This window comes from Copidosoma floridanum, unplaced genomic scaffold (assembly GCF_036245765.1).
Source record: "Copidosoma floridanum isolate Cflo_tuat_1 unplaced genomic scaffold, Cflo_Japanese_pri ptg000007l, whole genome shotgun sequence".
Taxonomy (NCBI): domain Eukaryota; kingdom Metazoa; phylum Arthropoda; class Insecta; order Hymenoptera; family Encyrtidae; genus Copidosoma; species Copidosoma floridanum.
Window position 1 is genome coordinate 5979833 of NW_028321884.1, and position 21220 is coordinate 6001052.

At 43.6% G+C, this 21220-nt stretch overlaps 1 protein-coding gene across 3 annotated transcripts in view; it reads left to right on the plus strand.

The window, feature by feature from the left end:
• Nucleotides 1–14072, plus strand: part of LOC106642853 (Myosin heavy chain-like) — a 112091-nt gene extending 98019 nt beyond the window's left edge. For all 3 annotated transcript variants that reach the window (XM_014357749.2, XM_014357751.2, XM_014357752.2), the window contains 9 exons: nucleotides 996–1085; nucleotides 9694–10053; nucleotides 10333–10487; nucleotides 11030–11153; nucleotides 11231–11685; nucleotides 11773–12085; nucleotides 12166–12429; nucleotides 12504–12841; nucleotides 12922–14072. In XM_014357749.2, coding sequence (XP_014213235.2) covers nucleotides 996–1085; nucleotides 9694–10053; nucleotides 10333–10487; nucleotides 11030–11153; nucleotides 11231–11685; nucleotides 11773–12085; nucleotides 12166–12429; nucleotides 12504–12841; nucleotides 12922–12928 — 2106 coding nt within the window. In that variant the 3' untranslated portion in view covers nucleotides 12929–14072. The remainder of the gene's footprint in view (nucleotides 1–995; nucleotides 1086–9693; nucleotides 10054–10332; nucleotides 10488–11029; nucleotides 11154–11230; nucleotides 11686–11772; nucleotides 12086–12165; nucleotides 12430–12503; nucleotides 12842–12921) is intronic.
• The last annotated feature ends 7148 nt before the right edge of the window (nucleotides 14073–21220 follow it).

The following is a 21220-nucleotide window of genomic DNA, read 5'->3' on the forward strand; positions in this document are numbered from 1 at the left end:
TCGAGAAGCGAATGAACTCTGTCAACGGTGTTTATACACTGGGATGTTTTGTCACCGCTTTGATTTACATTGCGTCTGGCCGGCTGACCTTATTTTCCAGCGCTACGTTAGAAATATCGTCTGGCTTATCGCGAATTTTATTGCCGGGTGTACCGATGTTTAGTTTTGAAATATCAGATAGGCAACGGCCAAACACACGATACGCTCATCTTTACCCATGTATACTATACAAAAAATACTGCTGATTGACGATCGAACATTATCGATGAATCACGTAAGAAACGACGAGTTTAGGAAAAAAAAAAAAAAAAAAAAAAAACACTACCACCCACAGAATCCGTCGTAAAAAGAGCTGCCTTCGACGAGCACTGCTCTGAATGGCCCATAGGTAATGACAAGCCGGGAGATAATTAACGAGCGCCGCGGTAATAGCACCAGTGGTTATTGTATCATGTATATGATACAGTCACACTGGCGTACTGACACACAAGGGGAGAAAACAAAACAACTGGATCCGCCCAGGCGCCTCCACGAGATCGAATAATCGTCATCGTCGTCTGATGTTCTTCCACCTAAGAAAAGCTTATTAACGCCGTAATAATAGGAGCACATGCATCGTCTCGCCGTCTACGTGTATAATACTCTCTCGCTATATTATACTTGACAGGCCTGTATGCGTATACGCGTATGTATAATACACAGAGATGGTAATGAAACTGCCCCGGTTGGCTTGAAATCTGGTTAGTAGGCTGATGCTTGTTTTTCGTCTCGCGCTCCTCTTAATAATCTCCGAACGAGGAATTTTCATTCGCGGAGTATCGGTATACTGTATATTACATAGCAGAGCCGTTTTCACGGGGTAATCCGTACCATGAGTATCGGAGACGATGAGGAACGCAAAAAGTATGCCGATGAAGAGAAAAAGCCAATGGAAAACCACCCGAAAAATACCATACTAATGACAATGACAATGATAACTGTTTGTTTTTTTCCAGGAGGAGCTGGAGATCCTGCGAGCCAAAGTCGACCGGCTGGAGCAGGAGCGCAACCACCTGAAGCACGACAACGACAGGCTCGAGGCCAAGGTAAGAGCAAAAGTGTTTCTGTGAAAGATATCACATGTATAAGCTTCTCCCCCCCCCCCCTGTATATTGCCCGATCGCGCGAGTCTAAGAGATATCGTGCGGCTCCGACGCGAGAACTGGAAACGTAAAGAAAGGAGCAACGGGGGCGCTCGGAACGAATTCTATTAAACCGAGAGGGAATAATAATGGTCGCATCAGCATACATGTATGATACCCATACGCGCGTGTATATTATACGCACTTTGGAGTAATTATCCCCGGCGTCGAGAGTTTACTTACTTGTGTGCAAGGAGATGAACAAAAAGTTGCGCCGGTGATGGTGCATATATATCGGCTGCAGCGCCGAGAACGGGCTAACAAGACCAATTAGGGAGGAGGAGCGCAAAGAAGAGAAAATACCTCCTCGGCGATCCTCTCTCTCTCTCTCTTTTCTTCGGCTGCACGGCAGTAATTCGATGTGAATGCGCTGACCTTGCAGTAGCAGCACCTACCCTTTTAGTCGACCGTTTTAGAGCATCGCTCTCATGTGTGTTCGTATATGCATGTACGTGTATAGCGTAGGTATACAATCGGCCGGTCGCATCTACTACCTCTATTGTGCGCCGCGCGAGCGAAATCTTTGGAATGTGGTGGCTGCTACCTTGGCGCACTTGGCGGATGCAAGTGGGAGGAGGGGTGGGGAGGGTATAAGAGATATCTCGCTCCACCACCTCCCCTTTGCGCAAAAAGTGTCCCATTGTACCCCCTTTGGGGGGCGGCAGGGAGGAAAGCCGGGAGATTTTTCATCGAGTCCCAAGAGGGGAATCCAGACGTTGGATCTTTCTCGTTTTTTTTTTTTTTTTTGTTTTTTTTTTCAACCAAGCGCGCTTGGGGTCCGATCGGAAAATTATCCCGATTCCTCCTGACGCGAGCTTCTTTTCTTTTCAGCTCTAAAAATACGTGCCCTTCCGTCCGCACGCGCGTCAGCCGCAGCTTGGGGGACAAAAAAAATCAAGCATCGCTCGTGATTTAATTTGCGGCCATTTAGGTTACGCGAGGAAAAGTTAATTGCACCGAGCTCGGGGACTTGCAAATTGCAAATCAGGGATCGCGCGCCGTCCCTTATCTGCGATCTCGCCAGATGCGTATCTCCATCGGCGTGCCTACAGGGTGTACTGGTAATACGTACACCTCCTCCGTTCAACACTCCCGCGCATCGAGCATATATTATATATATATATATATATGTAAAATCGACGGTTAAACTTGCACTTTCGCGCGGCGAGCGCTCGGGGCGAAAATTAATAGACACCGCGTCGATTATATATATAATATATGGTCAAGCTGCCGTGCGACCGAAGACGGTGCCTCTCTGTGTATAATTGCGAGTCGCCGGCACGAGACGAACCATAACATGTATAAGTTGGAGTACAGTAGCGCGCATACCGAGTCATTTTGCGCACATCGAGAGAAATTTTTTGCAGCGCGTAGCGCAATTTGCCGACCAAACCGCAACCTCCGAGGTTTAGTACTGTTGAGGCGCCACTAATTATATGGGAAGTATACATCTTGCGAGTGCAGTCAATAAAATGTTCTTGCCGCGGATATACAGCATTACATCCCTGTGGCCGATAAACTCAGCGCAGATGACGGAATCGTGTTTTTCGATGTGATCTAATGACAATTTTCTGGCAATAGTACAATTAGACGAATAATTTAGCCGTGTTACCGTAACGAGCCGGTTTAAATATGACTTTTGGTCAGGGAGGTGCAAAAGGTGCCGCGGCTGTATATAATATGTGAGAGTTGTACAGGCGCCGTGTAACCTTGAAACCCTCCGTCGTCGCCGCCAGCGTCGTCTTTTTGCATCGTCTCGAAGGAGGACGCGCTTAAAGATGCTAAACGGGTTCTCCTGCCCCCTTATCTCCATGAGAAAACTCACGTCCGATCCGTTTTTTCGCTCGTCAGCGCCTACGTCGTTTCACTTGCAATTTTCCCTTTTTTACTTTCCCTTTTTTTTTTTAAATTTTTTAAATCCCACATCTATGTGCTTATACACATATCTGCGTGTTAACAGAGCTGTTGCGTGAGACGATTTCATCACCTGCAGATGCCTCTCATATCGTTGAATATTATCTAAATATTTATACGTCTCGCTAAAATGACACACAGAGTATACAGCATCCCTTAGTCCCGTCAATCGATAAATATGACAAACGCAAAAGGACCTACGCAGCAAATTATTGTTTTTAAGACCTCCAAGCTATAAAATACTATACTCGGCGGCTCCGAGGTACACCGATATATAATACCTCCTCTGTACGTACATGTACACGTTCGTACAGCCGTCGGCGTCATTAATCGATCGTTAAAGTCAATCACCGGGCACCGTCGACCTCTTCTGTTTGTCGCGCATCAGCAGCAGATCAAGAGTCACATGGGCAAGAAACAAGAGCAAAAGCCATACAGCTCCGCAGCAGAGAGCCGCCGACGCAGCATCGTCGCTATTAATTTCCGAGGATGTACCTATATATAGAGAGGCACGCGGGCAAAAAAGCCATACCCAACGAGCTTTGTTCCTACCGGCTGTACCGATGTGTATACACATACGTGTGTGTGTGCAAGTATGCGCGCAAAAGCCCAAGGTGGCTTGATGACTTGATGAGCTGCGAGCTTTTTGCTCGATTAGCCGTTGGCTCGATCGTTTCCCGAGAATATCACTGTGCGTGATTTTTCAATTTCGCGCTCGTTTCCAGCATTTTTCGATTTGCGTTCCTTCCGCGGAGCAAAAACTCACTCGTTGCCAAGCCGATTTTCAAATTAAAAATCCTAACGATACAGTCACACGTATAATACCTATACATAACTATATACACACCCGGCAGGCGACCTTGCCTCCGCAGTATCTGTCATTTTATAAAAATGATTCTTCAGTGTATACGTGCAACAATGGGCAATTGATTCTTGGAATGTATGTCACGTGGCATTTTGGGACCACTCGATAGGAAAGTACCAAGTGGTCCGACAATCTATTAGTCCATCACTGATACACATATAATCCATACTAGGCGAGTGAGAGCATTACATGTATGTATACTCTCAGCGCGTGACCGTGAATGCGCGTAAGTACACCCATGCCTAATCGTCGTAACGTCGAGAATCGGGTTAAGTGCACTAGCGCAAAGTTGTCCCGCAACTCGCCACGCTGCCTATCTATTAAGTAATAGCGCCTGCAACCATAACAACAGCGAAAATTTGTATATCCCCGAGATGGAGTTGAAGCTGGTATACCTGTATACATGCACACGTCGCGTAATGGACCTGCAACTCTTGACCGTTTGCTCGTGCATAATTTGTGCGAGTATACGCCTACAGTGTCCGTACACACACGCGCATAAATCTCTGCTACTGACCCGGATTCACGTGCCGAGTCGGCCCCTCTGGGAGTCCGTATACCTGTACTTACCAAGTGAAATTACCTCCAAGGGGGCCTTCCTTCGAGCTGCCGCTGTATACGTATATAGGTACAACCCGTACTACCGATCTGCGAGCGTATGTTAGTTTCCGCGTGGAAGCGCTGAAAAAAGGGAGAAAAAAAGAAATAGGGTACATAGCCAATGCCCTCGCTTATGTTACGTGTATACACTATAGATGCAAAGAGATGTTTATGGAGATTCGTGGGAAAACGCTGGATCCGATTCCTTTTCCAAAGTCCTCCCTCTCTTCGCGCACGTTTGACCGCCTGCTCGACTAACGATACCGAGATTTATGCCCACCAGTTTGCATTGATGCGGTTCTTCCTTTTTTCTTGTGTTTCTCATTGATTCGGGCTCGTTCAAACTATTCACCTGTAGTCAAGCATTGTAGGCAAGCATTGTATATTACCTATATGTCGATCGACTGCACCGAGCGTTTCGGATCGAGTTGACGTTCATTGTAATACATCACGGGCTTGTTTGTCATTCGTTTTGGGCAATAAATAAGATATTTAAAGAATCTGGTATACTCACTTGTTTGAGGAATGAAAAAAAAAAAAAAAAATACCAACTCAACGTGCCTCGACTCTTGATGATTGAAAATTCGATTAGTTACGATAAGTGGCGCAAGTGTAAACATAATTATTTAGCTTTTAGCGATAACGAATCCTCTCACGGTCGATTTCTTCTCTGTATCCAATGGTAAGTATACCGATCCCGATCGTCACGGATTTTTTTGTCATAAGAATAGTTCACGTATACAGTATCTTTCTCTCGAGTGCCGATACGTACGCGCATATAAGTATAACACTCGCGTGCTGTACGCACGTGAGAGTATAATAATTATATGCAAAAGTGTTTCGGAGCGCGAAAAGGGGGTCGAAAATTCGCGGAACGCACAGCCGCCGATCCGAAGAGATCGGAGCCAATACGGGGGAACAAGGTGCGCGTATACTAGCTCCTGCTGGTTAGCTCAAACATCACCTCCGATGAGTATCTTCCATCTGGTATGGGGATTTTTATTAAATTTCTAGCACTAGTTGTCCTACATTCGGACGGTCTACCTTATTTTCCCGATGCAGTAGTGGTAAATGACGAGTAGGTGCAACAGACCCGAAAAAAAAAAAACAAAAGAAAAAAGAAACATCGTCTCACGCGCCGAACAATAACTTAATTGCGGTGCGCGAAAATGACAGTGCTCATGTTGTATGCACTCCAGGGGATCGACACGGCGTTCAATTAAAACTGTGATCTTCCCTGTGTCGTTCGACACCCCGGAAAAAACAGTACCTACAAGAGGCAACAACAAAAACCGCCGACTGACGCGTGTAAGTACACATGTACAGGTGTACAAAGAGGTACGGACAAGGCGCGCGTGCGTGTAATTTTAAAAGTCCGTAATCTAAGTACACGGGTAGATACAATATGTATGTGCCTTGGACGAGAAATTCGCGGAGCGGAATGCGGCCCGTGGGAAAAGCGCGCAGATGCACGTATGGCGCGTCGTGGCGTAATTAAAGCTAACAGACAGCGACAGCGCCGAGAAGATGGATCTCGTTAGAGAAAAGCGCGTGTTTCGTGCGGTAAAATTCACCGGCGCGTGGATCTGCAGTCGGTTCGCATGTACGGAGCTACTTATCCACGTACCGATGCTCAACACTACACATACAATCTCCATTGTGGAGGAGACAATTAAAGCGAATGTGCAACTATGGGTTTTAGCTGCAGGGAGAGTCGAGTCACCCGATTGTGCGTGCAGTTTCCAAAAAAAAAAAAAAAAAAAATACGGTGTGTAGGTACAATGACAGCGAGGTGATTAACCTGAGGGAGAATCATAGATATTTCGGTTGATTGCCTGTGTACGAGTTTTGAGAATTAATTCCATCTTGATCGTCTCCCTAATTCTACGGAGAAATTTTGACTGGTTTTTCTGTAGATAATTGCGTATATTCTGCAGTAACCCCTTGCACTATTGTTTGATTAAATATACACCGAGATGAATGAAACTTTGATATTGAATGGCGTATGGGTACAATCGGTGCTACATCCGCGAAACGGATAATACATACGGATTCACGTGTACGTGGAAGCATAATTTTAGTAGTCGAACGAGTTAATTAAATTACGGAAGCAATTTGCGCAGTTATACGCGCGGCAAGTTGAACGACTTTGAAATAAATTTGAAATAAATTGCGTTTTACCCTGGCACATACACACCTGGGTGTAATGTAATGTACCATGAAAGTAGGCACACACGTAATACTTTTCCGCCCAACTGTAACGCTGTGGCAGCCGATTCATTTTAGATTTTAAATGTAAAGAGGTTATAGCCATCATCGTCGTCGAGACTTATTTTTAGCGAACCTTGGATTTAGCTCGATTCCTCGAAATTGCCTCTCGTACGTTTTTCGTTTACTCGTTTCTCGATTGACCCCAAATACGCGTACGCTTCTAACGAGTGTTTTCGACTCAATTGAATTCGTATCATCACCCCAATGAAATTCACATTCTCACACCGACTGACAACAGCGACTCTGGTAATCAAAGGTAGAAAAAACAAATCATAAATAAATCAGATGTACTCACAAAAGTACTGGGATCTCACGCGCGCGTAAATCATCTTTGTCCGACGATTTCACTCATTTCTTGAAAGACCAACAATAAATATACTTACACTTGTACTATTTTTCATATAAAAACTCCAGCAGCTTTCCCGATTCCTCTCGCCAAATGTGGGCCATTCACCGTCGCAAATACATATATGTATATATCCTCTTCAAGAGCCGATGCCCCATTGTTTCGTGTACATTTTTCTTCGTTATAATCAATTTACATGAAAAAAAAAAAAAAAAACTGAAAACGAGTGGAGTTCGCGCTCTTACCTTACACAACAATACAAATTCCGCTATTGTATATGGTTTCAAGCTCGAACGCCCATGTATACACGTGTGCTTGCGTAAGCCCATACATCTCGGAAAACCAGAGATTGGATCATCATCCTTTTCTTCTTCCCACCGGGTGCAAATATCCTACAATGTACGCCAAAAACGCGTCAAACCCGTCAGAGAGCCCCTTTGTCGTAATTTTTATTTGTTTTTCGGCTCCCGTCGAAAGAGAGAGAGAGAGAGCCACGTTGGCCGCGCTCCAAAACCCGTGTGCCGTCCGCTCCTCGTCTCAGAATAACCCCGAGGTGACCACCTCTAACGCGCGCGCTACAAAGCCACCTTCCTCCTCTCATTTTCTAATCCCGCGATTCGGCAAGCACCGCCAAAGCGAACCTAGCCCCGGAGTGAAAAAGATTATCGGCCTGCCTGCAGTTGCACCGGTGCTCTTACCCCTTTCGGGTGTCTCCTCTCGCACGTTGGACCACCTCGTCTTATGCAACTCGAGCTCCTATAAGACGAGTGTTGATTTTCCCAACTCCCTTGGCCACAAGAGCTCGACGACCCCGCGATGGCTGTAAGAGTCGGGGACAGTTTACCAAATTGCCCTGTTACCAAAAAGTGCACGATATGACCAAAAGTGATTTGGGGGGGCACAAGTGTTTTCGTCCGAGTCCTCTTTTTTGTTTGACCCTCTTGTGAACCGAGTACGCGCAGTAACGAATAGTCGTGAACTCACTGTCCTCCTAACGAGTTGGTGAATCCTCCCTTACGAAATGTCCGTAACAATCTCCACTAAATAAAATCGAGGAGGTGAACTGAGAGAGAGAGAGACGATCAATCGATTAAACAAACAAACGTCCGCCGAAGATATTGTCATCGAAGATGCCGCTGGCCCCGACAACGTACTGCGTCCCGCTGCAAAGCTCCCCGGCTCCGGGTCTCCACCTGGACAGGAGCGTCTACTCGGACGTGTTGAGCAACAACAGTTTGATCAGTAATCGTCGGCCACCGCTGCCCCCGAGTCACTTTTACCCCCGGAGTCCCGCCGGCTCCAAGGTGGCCGTGATCCGCCCGCACTCGGCGACCCTGACGGTCCCGCGCTCGCCGTCCCCGAGGCTGCCCCTGTACCTGCGCTCGGCCTCGCTCTGCTCGATCCAGACCAACAGCAGCAGCAAAGCCCTCGGCTGCGGCTCGCCCACCCCGAGGCGGGTTTACCCGCAAGAGGCGGCGAGCACCGAGGACCTGGAGCTCGATCTGGAGGAGCTGTCGAGGAGGGAGCAGGCACCCGTCGTCTTCGACGCCAGCCTCAACTTTGTCCTCGGCATCGACAAGCAAAAGGTCAGGCAGTCCTTCCGACCGACCGCGTCGCACCTCGAGCCGCAGACCGCCTCCTCGTGCCTCTCGGCCAAGATATCGAGCTTCCTCCAGAGGACCGACCACGTCATGGACGAGTGGAAGCGGCTGAGCAAGGGTGGCGACGACGCGAGGAGCCTGGGCTGCGAGTCGCCGGACATATCGAGGCCGGTGCCGCGGAGCAAGAGCGCGACCAACATCTTGATCAGGGGCTACCAGTACTTCAGCCGGGCGGGCAGCTGCTCGTCCAGGCTGTCGCGCAAGGACAGCGGCAAGGAGGACGAGGACGAGGAGGATGAGGATAGGACTCTGTCGCAGTGCGACGAGGAGGTAGATGCTCCTCTGCCTTGGACGCGTTGTTGCTGCAGCGAGTGGCATTTTATTTTCCTTTTGGTTTTTGCTACGCGTGCGATAGAAGGTTCCTTTTTTTTTTTTTTTTTTTTGTTTTTCAAGTCTTGGTGCGACAATTGGTGCCATTAACCAAAACGAGGGTAAAATGTAACATAAGCCTAGTTCAGTGTGTTTTATTTACCAATTAATCATCCATACTAATAGTGCCCAAAGTTTGACGAGCGTGTGTGTGTTGAATTAACAACTGGACATGTTGTTTTGGTTTGCAATGTTTGACGCGTGGCAGATTGTTTTTGGTCCGGAGTTGAATAGAATTCGTTCTGGGCACTGAAATCCCTAAGATTAACGTAAACGCCCATTTCCATGCAGAGCCGGTCCCTTTTTGTCTACAATTTCAATTCATTGGGGAAACCTTTGCGTATATGTATACACGTATACAAGAGACGCACCGCGCGAGATAAGATAGGCGCGAATCGCGCTGCGTCAGAGTGAAATGTGTATATAATGAAGCGTAGCGCCGACGAGGAGGGAATTAACGTGCTCGGGCCACTGGTCAATTTACAGCTGAGCGAGATGACGGCCGACTTCGCGGAGGAGCACTCGACGTCGACCCTGGCCGCGGAGCGTATCGACGCCGAGCAGTCCGAGCGGCTGAGGCTGGAGCGCGAGCTCCAGGACGTGAGCGAGACGAACAAGAGCCTCCAGCAGCAAGCCGAGAGGCTGGAGATGGAGTTGCTGTACGCCAGAGCGGCCGATCTCAACGGGCTGGCCTCCGACGCCGAGGACGGCGAGGACGCGGGTGTCTACAAGCAGAGGTACCAGCACGCGATGCGCGAGCTCGAGTTCACCAAGCGGAAGATGGCCCAACAGCACGAGGACGACCTCGAGCAGCTCGTCGGGCTCAAGAAGCAGCTCGAGAAGAAGGTTTGGACGACTCCACTTTTTTTATTTTTCATTCTTTTCACCCGTTTGTTATACTGCTTTTGGGGTGAAAATCGCGTTCAGTGAGGATAATCATAACTAATCAATCAGGACTAAAACATCCATGCGGATGGTTTAGGTTATTGCACGTAATCACCCGCGCCATCGGCAATTATAGTTTAATTTGATGAACCATTGACGGGTACTCGATAAACCATGTTTTTTTTTTTTTTTTTTTTTCTGCCAATGATCATGAGACAAAATTTCTGTACATGTACACAGTTGGCGGACGCTTACGAGGAAGTTGAGGAGCAGCGCCAGGTCGTGGGTCAGTGGAAGAGGCGGGTGCAGAAGCTCAACGGGGAGATGCACGACCTGAGACTCCTGCTCGAGGAGCAGACAGCCAGGAACAATTTGCTCGAGAAGAAGCAGCGGAAGTGAGTCTCCGTCTCTTTATGTCTCCGTGGCTCGCCGCCCCTTTGGCTTTTTATGCCTTTACGCCGCTGTGTTTTTCGCTCTTCTTTCCGTTCGTCTCTTCTTCTCGACGGTGCAACGATCGCGTGATTACACCAGCCCCGTTGATGATCTTCCCTTGCGCTGCAGTATATTTTTTTCGCTACTCCCACGCTTGATGGCCTTTTTTTTTCAGAGAACCAGCGGTGTAATCTTCGCGGAGGACGTTGACTCTGAAATCGAACGAAAATACGCGCTCAAATGACTTTGCGATGAACGAGCGTTTGCAAAAACTAACCGTACAATTTCATCGATTATCTCAAATTTCGAATTGAAAAACAAAAAACAAAAAACAAAAAAAAAACACTCTCTTACGATCACTTGGGCAAACGGTTTGATGAGTTAAATGGACTGTATTGGCTCTCGTTGGGGCAATCGATTGCGCAAATTGAACGAGCCGACCAGCGCTCCGTCGATGATGGAAAAAGAAACACACGTGCTCATTACTGATGTATTATTATTGCAGGTTTGATTCGGAGACGCAAAATTTGATGGACGACTTGAGGCAGGAGAAAATCGCGCGCGAGAGACTCGCACGGGAGAAAGAAATCGCGATCGCAGAAAAGTTCTCGATCGAGCAGAACCTGAGTGTAAGTACTTGGTCATTTGATTCCTCTGCTCTTTTGGTGGACCACTAAAAAAATTGCCGATTTTTTTCCCAATGAAGGACGCGAGGTTGGAGATCGAACTGAAGGAGGAGCGACTGCAAACGCTGAGCCAAGAGCTGGAGGAATTGACCTTCGGGGGCAAAACGGAGGAGGAAGTGGCACAGCTGAAGAAAGCCAAGCACGAGCTGGAGAAAAAGGTCAAAGACCAGGAGGAGGAGCTGGACGATCTCGCGGGCCAGGTGCAGCTACTGGAGCAAGCCAAGTTGCGCCTGGAGATGAGTATAGAGCAGCAACGCAAGGAGATGCGCAAGGAGATGCAGCAGCGGGACGAGGAGCTCGAGGACGTCAGGGGCAGCGCCATGAAGAAGGTCAAGGCTCTGGAGCAGCAGCTGGAGAACGAGCACGAGGAGCGTACGATCGTCCTGAGGGAGAAGCACGAGCTCGAGCGTAGACTCGTGGCCATTGAGGACCAGGACAGGACGGACCGTGCCGTCGAGGCCGAGACTACGCAGAGGTCGGATGAAAGCCCTTTGTGATTTCTTCGAATGAGCTTCTTCCGAATTTATCATTAACTCCGTCCCTTTTTGCGTTTTCATTTTAGACTGAAGCGCGACCTAAAGAGGACGCGAGCTCTGCTGAGGGACGCCCAGATGATGCTCGAGCGCTCAAAGGGCGACTCCACGGGCAAGGCCGCTCTGCGCCACTTGAAAAATCAACTCGAGGACGCCGAATGCGCCAGAACCGTGGCCGTCAAGGCCAAGCAAGCGATCGAGCAGGAGCTGAGCGAGACCCAGGCTGCCCTCGAGGAGGCGTCGAGGCAGCGCTCCGAGGCCGAGGACCGCGCGAACACGGCGAATCGAGAGCGAGCCGAGCTGCTATCCCAGCTCGAGGAGAACGAAGAGGAACTAGCCGAGGTAAATTTCTTTTTGTCATTGGTTGACGTTGCGATGAAAAAGAATGAATCTGATGGAAGTGGTTTTGTTTCCCCATGCAGGTGCTGAAGAAATACCGCGCGGCCGTTCAGCAAGTGTCGGCCGAGCAGGCGCAGTTACAGGAGTCCCAGGTGCAGATAGCTGCCCTCGAAGCTGAGAAATCGTCGCTGAAGGATCAGCTGTCGGAGCTTAGCCAGCGGCTCGAATCGGTCGAGCAGCTCGGCGATCCCACGGCAAACAGCCTGGCGACGAGGCGTCTCGAGTTCCGCACCAAAGAACTCGAAAGCAAGCTCGAGCTCGAGCAGACGACGAGGGCACGTTTAGAGGTCAGTGATGGCTACATTTGACTACATACAATTATCGACATTTTTCATTTAATCATCCCTTCACGTGTTTGTAGACGCAAATAGCGAGACTGAAAGAGACGGTTGATAAACTGCAGTCCGAAAGCGCTCTGTTGCGCACGAAGGAGCAGAGCGCCCAGGACGCGGCGCGTAGATTGCAGCGCTCGTTGCGCGAGGTTCGCGAGGAGGCGGCCTCGGCCTCGGCCAGGGAGCAAGAGGCCACGCGAGCGCGTCGCGATCTGGAGAAATCCTTGGAAGCAGCTGAGGCCGAAACCAAGGTGGTCAAGGATGACCTACGGTTGGCTCTGCAGAGGGTCGATGATCTGCAGAGTGCAATCCAGGGCGAGCTTGACCTCGACTGCAGTGAAGAGGGCACCTCTGATAACAGCGATAGGTATTTTAACGGCGATCTACTTGAGTAACTCGTGCTTTTGACTAATTATTATGTTAATGATGGACTTTGTGTGGTTTTAGTGACTGATCGACATCGATGTCAGACTACGAGTCTCAGGATGAAAAAGTCAGCAAGGCATGAAACAGGGCTCTAGCATGAATATTTCTGAGAGTATCGAAGATAAATGTCTTACTCTGAGAAATCGACTGAGCGCAGTGGTGCGTGAGACTGCGGCGTTTAACCGAAAATGTTAAATCAGAAAAAAGCAAGATTAGCCTTAATTTCTAACCAAGTGTGCGGGAGCGCATACTTTTCTTTACATATAGTAACAATAATTACTGTGAGTCAGCTGTTTAATACGCTACTGTAATGTCGTGGCCGATCACTTGTTATAAATGTTAGCATTTTTATCGACACAAGCCATGTGAAGGGAAAAAAAAAAAACTTATTAACAATGCCTATGAACGGAGACAATAGGGAACAATGCTTGTACTGCCGAAAATCAAACAATTTTGGTGCTAGCGCTCTTCAAAGGTGGGGTGAGTCCTCGTTCGTCAAACGTCGACCCTCCAGCGTCTTCCAGGTGTTGAGGAACAGTTTTCTCTAGATTTCAGCGCGATGGTGCAGTCAAGACCTACAAACTCCGTTGTGCTAAGGCAATAATTAACTATAATCTATGATTAAAAAGACAGGGAATAAAAATCACGAAGAGCAACATTTGAGCCTTATCAAGTTTTAAAAAATTCACGAATAACAATAACAGTAATGATAATTTTTTTTTTCTTTTTTTTTTTTTTTAATTTTATTTTTATCCAGTTTCACGAAGCAATTATTACATTATAAACCGTAAAATGTAAGAGCTCTTTTTTAAATTTTCGGAATCTCAGTTGAAGGCCTGTTTTACTTTTTAGTCGGGATAAAGGCAAATAACGCAATCAATTAATCATCGTACGTTTTTCAAGAAAAACGAAAATCGTGCGCTTTCGTCTTGCGGAAAAAAGTCACGTACTTCACGTACATGAAAACGTGCGATACAACGGTGTTATTATTATGAAATCATGAATGTTCATCGGGAATCGTTTTAGATGTACGAGTTTATTTTTATGTATAAAAGAATTATAAAGACTTTATATTAGTTGTTTAATTGTCTTAATTGAGAATACTTATGTAACTTATTGCTTTGTAAAATGCAGAACTTATTTAATTAATTAAATATTGACATTTTCATCTATTTTTAGTTTAATCATTTGTCCATTAAAAATTTTCCATTTCCAGAATCTATATAATTTTCATCTCAGTTTCATCTGTAGGACATAAAACGGTTTCACTGGAAAAGAGTTGCTTCTGTAGCAGCTACTGAATGTAGGTGACGGGCCAAACGAGAGGAAAAAATGATATAAAAACAAAATAAAGACTCATCTATACGTTTCAACTCACTAATGGCGAATTCAGTTGTTGACAAATGGAAATAGCTTTCCAGTTCCAACGTCATATTTTGGTACTGAAAACGAGATCAGTATTGAAAAGAAAAAAAAAAGAATCAAGAGGAGAAAGACTATCGTGTCCGAGTGTGTGTGACGAACGGCATACACTGAATGCTCATTAAGGATATAAAAGGAAGCCACGGTTCTGGGAGTAAAAAAAATTGACGTTCCTAATTACCACCGGCGTTTTCTATACCTTCAATTGCAATTATCAAGCGAAGCGCAAAAAATTCCTATGGGTATTTTTTTTATCTGATTCATATGATTTTTCATTGATTTTATTATAAATGAATTTACATCTTGTTACAAACAAAAACACCAATTGATCAACAACGCCTAAAACAAATCAATTCGGGGGGCAAGTTACTACGAAACATCAATCAAGGAAGCTTCGAAAACCCATTTAATCAGCAATTAGCTATCCAATCCAAGCAAAAAGATTAAGCTCGAAATTTCGTAGTGGAAGTCGAACGAGATTCGACTCAGGGAGGCGCGTGTCAAATGAAAGTAAAATTATCGTTTCAAAATTCCAACGTCCGACGGTGTTTATTAAACGCTTTATCGAATGCATTGCCCGATTGTTGATATGAAGCAAATTAAAAAAAAAAACGATTTTGTCGGACATTAATAGTATAAAATTTTCCAGTTTTGCTTTAGGGGGGGAAAAAACAAAAATTGTTAATATCATTGACTCTGACCATTTTGGGCCATTTAGCGAAAAATGATGTTTATCACGAGTGGAAACACACCAGAGCTCCAGCTTCGTTTGGAAATTCGTTGGCAGTTAGCAGTGACCGGAAATTCGCGCACCGCCACAGGGATTAACGTATAAACGGGAGCTTTTGATGCAACGGCGCGCGTATAGGGAACGAGTCACGCAAATTGCGCGAACAACCTATGTATGGCACTTTTGACGGCCGATTTTTCCGCGCAATTTCACCCGTGGCATTGATCCTCTGCTAATGTGGATTTATTTACTTTTTTATCCTTCGAAACTGCTGATTAACGCGCGTCTATAGTTGGGTGAAATTTCAAATGGCGGATCGATACACAGGTTCGCTTCGTTACTCGAGATCGAAAATGAAGTAACGATTTTAACGAGGGGCTTCGAAGTTACGTAGCAACTTGACTCAGATATACTTCTACACCCGTCTGGCGTACTTCGATTCTCGGCAACAATTGCATATGGCATTAGCAGCGTGCAATACTGTATACGTCGCGTCGTCGATTTGCCAAACAGTTAATTGTATCGCGGCAGTCGAGATCTCTCTCGGATGTCAGCAGCCACTGCAGTGGCGTACAAGTTGTTGCATGGAAGTATGTCACTAACAATGCCCGTCCGTGTCCCGAACGGCACAACTTCAGAAGCAGCGTCGACAACTTTGCCGAATTTCTGGCTTCTCTCGTGTACGCGATGCTGCTCAAATTATTTTTGTTTGGTTGGTCGGTATGATTGATTTTAAGTGGGAAAAACGATGAAAAATCTCGATTTTTGTAATTTTTGTCTATTCAAGAGATTTCAAGGGGCATTGGCTGGGCTCGTGGGTTTTACATCCAAATAAGGTTCAGTTACGAGGCCCATACACGACTATATCACCGTTAATATTTAAAAGATTCGGAAGTATCGACTTGCAATGTGCTGAATATTAATTTCTGGATTACGACTCGAGCTGATTCCAAAAAAAGTTGTCTTCTACAATCGAAAGGAATCATTTTTTTTAATCCGTTAAATTAGAAAATTTTTTGAAAAAAGGTACAATAGATAAAGTAGGTAAAAAAACTGTGAAGGTACAAGTCTCATATTCGTACGAATTATACATAATACCTTATACATATATTGTTAATAATATTCGAGCACAAAAAAAAGTTGTTGAATCCAATAGTAGCTAAATCTTTGATTGGCTTTTCTGATCTTTTTGATATTCTTAATGTGCTTACTACATTCCATTTGCTGGTACGAATATTTTTCCTGGGGCTATCACGTACGCCATGTCGTACTTGTTTATTATAATTCGAAGTATTCGTAGAATATACTAAAACATAGAGATCAAATATATAAGTTTAATTGTAGAATGGACGATTCCCCTATCGCTCTGAGCCTCGTTTCGTTTAATTGATTTTTCAAAATTTTATTTCATTTTCTAATCATCATTGATAAGTCATTACTTTTACTTAAAATATAAGTATCTAACAATCCGCTAAACGACTGAAAACTTGAAAAAAAATTAATATTTTAAAAATAATTTATGACGTGTTTATACAAATAAATACTTAGTAATAGTATTTAATTTATTTTTACTCTTTTATTCTTGACAATAACTTTTTTTTAATATTTTACAGACACGTCAAAATTTTCGCTCAAGTTATATAAATCCTACGAAAAACATCCTTCAACTTTGATGTGATTATGCTACTTGCTTATTAGTGAGAAAAAATATTTTACATGATCACCGAATAACAGTACTAAGATTTCAGTTAGTACGAAAGTAAAACATTAATTTAACAGATGTGCCAACTTGGTCTATGTAGTTTAATAAACTACATCAAGTATCACACCTCAGCCTATCAAATTTTTATGTCAACATGGCCGTTTGGTATTAATATTAATTTAATTTAATTTAACATGGTTATTTCATCGAGCTTTACTGAAATTCGGATATTTCTCCTTTACATTGTTATGTTGAAAATTAGAGCTTACATAAATATACAACCCCTATTTTGTTGCATCGAATCATCGTTTCGTATATTTTTGTTCTTCCCAATTGATTTATTTACAAATTAGTTTACGTATCTATTTTTATATGTAAATAACGTAAGATTTTCATTTATTAATTACATTTTGTCTTGACAACATCTATCTTGACGAATCACAACAAACTCAGTAATTATTTATACATTAAAATTTAATTGGATCACCAACAAGGACAAGGTTAATTTAAAAAAGCCTAGACAAAATAGTTTAAAGATTTGTTTAAAAAATATGAAGAATTGTCGTTTGATATCAGTTAAAAAAAAAAAAATTGATTTCAGGAAACTTGAGATATAACTTATCGTACACGGAACTCACACACTCGCGTACCTACATACCTTTCCTAAAATACATGCTTTGATTTTTTACGATAAAAAATAAAGTTTTACACAGATTTTTAAAAAGCAACTAGAAAATATCTACTTTAATAAAACGTCTCACTGGAGATGCGTATATCGGGAGGATTAATTATTGGAAATTATTCACGGTAATATTGCTTTCGTTGAACTTGAAGATCACTAAAATCCAGAGTAGGCACCTGAAGCCGTAAAAATTATACAGCTGTGATTAAATAAAACACAACAGTATCAGGTCGAACCAAAGTGCCAGGAACTCACTTGCAGAATCAAACGGCGCCGAGACGAATAAACGAATAAATCTCATCCAGTGCATAATTTGATTGCTCGTGCAAGCACTGCAAGCCGCGAGATCCTCCTCCCTCCCGGCCCATCATTTCTCACCACTGCAATGTAAATCATCAGCTGCACGCGTATGTTTGCGTGTGCCTGCTGTAGTTGACTCCCGCGAAAAATCTTCCTTATTTGCATGACGATCATTGCCTGTTTTGCCGTGTATGTGTACCTCGAGTGGTTGTAAACAATGACTGGCTATTATTGTAATCACTCGTGTATCGAAATATATATATATATTTTTTTTTTTATTAAATTATTATAGAACATGAGTCACGCTAAAGGAACGACAACGGTCGATAACATTTTTGTATTTCATAAGTAGGTATTTTACTTCATTATATTTTCAAAGCTTGTTGTCATTTAAAAGTCCATGTTATAAACCAAACGTTAAAAATTAGAAGCGTTGTCAGATAAGAACCTTTTGTGGAAGAGTTAATCAGTTTAAAAATTTCGTAGGTTCGGTAAATTTTAAAAATACAGGTGGCCGGTATTCTCTGATTTTTTAAATTTATCTTTTCTGTACACGCTTGGTCGTTAAAAGAATTTTTCGCTCCTGGAGAATTTTACATATAGGAATTTTAAGCGGTGCCGATAAATACCTTGGCGTCGAAGTAGATATTATTAAATCGTATATATGCATCCAAGGCGAGGATAGATGCCAGTTTTCTAAAAAGAAAAAAAAATTCTGTGATTTTTTTTTCCTTTTTTTTTTTTTCAAAAATATAGATATCCGATTTCTGTTGATCTTCGTTTTTATCCCAGTACGAGAGAGGGTAGATTGCGGCTAGCCCTAGATGTCGAAAGCTTTTATTTTAGAGAGCCAAAGGAAATAAGCCGTATTATTGTTTGGTTTATTTATTTATTTTTTTTTTAATTTTTATTTAATTAGTTTTTCTTCTACGCCGAAAGTTCATATTGTTTCGTAATGGTCATTTTATAATAAAGACTAATAATTAAGAGTTAAGGAATACATAAATATGCTCGGTAAAAAGTTTGATTGCATGAATCAAAAATAGTTGGGAAAAAATTTATAGCAAGTAAAATTGTTGATGAAAGTACGTGAAAAAGTTTTGTTTAGCCGATGGCTCCGTCGCTGATAAAATGGGTCAAGCACGATTTCTTATCGCCTTGAGCCAACGATAAACTTTTAAAGTAAATTGTTGTTAAATTCCAAAATCCTATACGTAAAACCTTGTCAAACAAAATCTACTTAATTCATGGTGGAACGAAGATGCGCGACACCACACCCACATGCGTATACACATGGAAAAGCCGAAACAGTGCCTGTAGACGAACAAATTAGTAAATATCCGATAACCGTCGACGAAGCATCCCACCTTGTCTTTCTCGGTCTCCCCTCCCGGCAGGTCGTATCGGAGCAATTAAGTAGCAAACGACTTTGAGGCCAATTGACCGAAAGTTACGGCTTTTGTTCGACGGATGGGGACTTGTTTCAGCCACTCAAATTCATTACATCGGAATTTTCATCTTTGCGCCTCGTGTGTTTGGTATATATGTATATATATTTGGCTTGGAGTGAAAATAAGAAATCGGCATTGATGCACCGTCCAGTCGACCGCCGAGTTTCCAGAGTCAAGTAAATCGCGCGGGACCACAGGACTGTCACCGGGGACTGCGATCTCTACTTCCAAAGGGACGTCGAAGAATAATGAGCTGTGCTGCCAATCGCGAGACCGATTTCTTCGCGCAGAGCTGAGCGTACCGCATTAAATATTTCCACGCGCTTTGCAGACTCTCCAGATTTTTCAAGGTAATCTCGTTCTTTTCATATGCACTTTTTTGTTCGTCTTAATATATACCTACGTTCTCTTTCACGATTTTTGTAAAGGGTCGAGGTGATTTCTCTTGCTTACGTCAGAGCAGTAGAGATTCAATAGTCACTACATGCATGTACTTTTTATATGTTTTACCGATACTTGACTTTTTTTTTTTTTTTTTTTTTTTTTTTTTTTTTTTTTTTGTAAACTATGTACATTTGCTGAGAAAAGGTATGTCTTTCAGAAAATATGTATCATCTCGGTTTCACAATTATCTTGTTGAACAATGAAACTAGAAAACTGTTCTTTCGCTTTGAGATAAATTTAAATACCATACATAGGAAAACGTTGTACTGATAACCAAAAGTTCAGATGATAGTAAATTTCCTCACACGAGGGCGTAGCAAACGTATAAAATATCACGGAAAAGTATAGAAAAGAAAGTCCTATCTGGCCCGTTCGTTATGGTCCGAGGCAAAGCCAAGGGCTGTAAGCTCACTTTCTAGGCTGCAGGCACGAGGAAGAAAATATTTTTCGAAAGTGATGCCATTTTTACAACTGCGAGGGGGTTCTCCGAATTTTTCCCAACACGTACAGTACAAACGACTCGCTTTCGTCAGTTTATTTAAGCAACTATACCAAAACAGCACCTGTTATTTCAAAATTTGTAATTAACTAATCCTTATGAAAAAAAAAAAAAAAAATTTGTTTGATAAAGTCTTTGGTACAGATTTACTTATCTACCACAAGTGGCATGTGTGTTTGCAACAATTACAACGTTTACCCAATGCTAATAATTTTTTTGAAAAATAAATTTTCGCTCAGCAAAACCGAAACAGCTCTTTCTTTGATCGAGATATCCGTGATTTATTATATACCCTCTGTGACCGATAACATGAACAAATACAGTTGACAAAATCTCACTCGCGTGAATCCGCATCATCTTAATATATACAAATGCGGAAGTGAAGCCAAAAATCCTGACTAATTATTTTTCCGTTCCACCAATTGTCCCAAATCACGGCGACCGCGTCATTGCGACCATTCCATTATACTTTAATGGTAAATAAAAAAGAAAAAAAAAACATCTTAATTTTTAAAAAACGTTGAACGATCGAGCCCGTTCCCAAATCGATCTATCGATCGGCCGTGAAAAAAATTTTTTCCAAAGCAGCCCTCGTGGAAAACCGAGTCCCTTAAATTTCCAATTTTAAATGAATCTGACACGAAATATACCACACACTCCACTGCAGCGAGCACATACGCACGTCATCGTCGCCGATAAACACTCGCGAAGTCAGCGGCGACAGCACGTCTATATTATATTCGCACGGAGGTGGGAAGCGTCTAGAATAAAAAAAAAAAGGATAGTAGGGATGATGATGTACTATACGTATAAGTACGAGCTCAGAAAAATTGGAGTTACAGCGTTATCGGGTAATTTATACGCCTGTCTGTATTTTCATTTTTCGCGTGCACACATCACATGTACAAGCGCACTTGTAGAAACATTCACTTGTGTGCCTATATATATATATATATATATATATGATATATACAACAATAAGAGAAGTTTGCAAAAGATTAGTAGCGGTGTAGTGGCGCCTGCGCTGCTTCGACACTTCCCTCCTCGCCGATAGCGCGCGTTCACGAGCGTGGAAGCGAGCAAGAGAAAG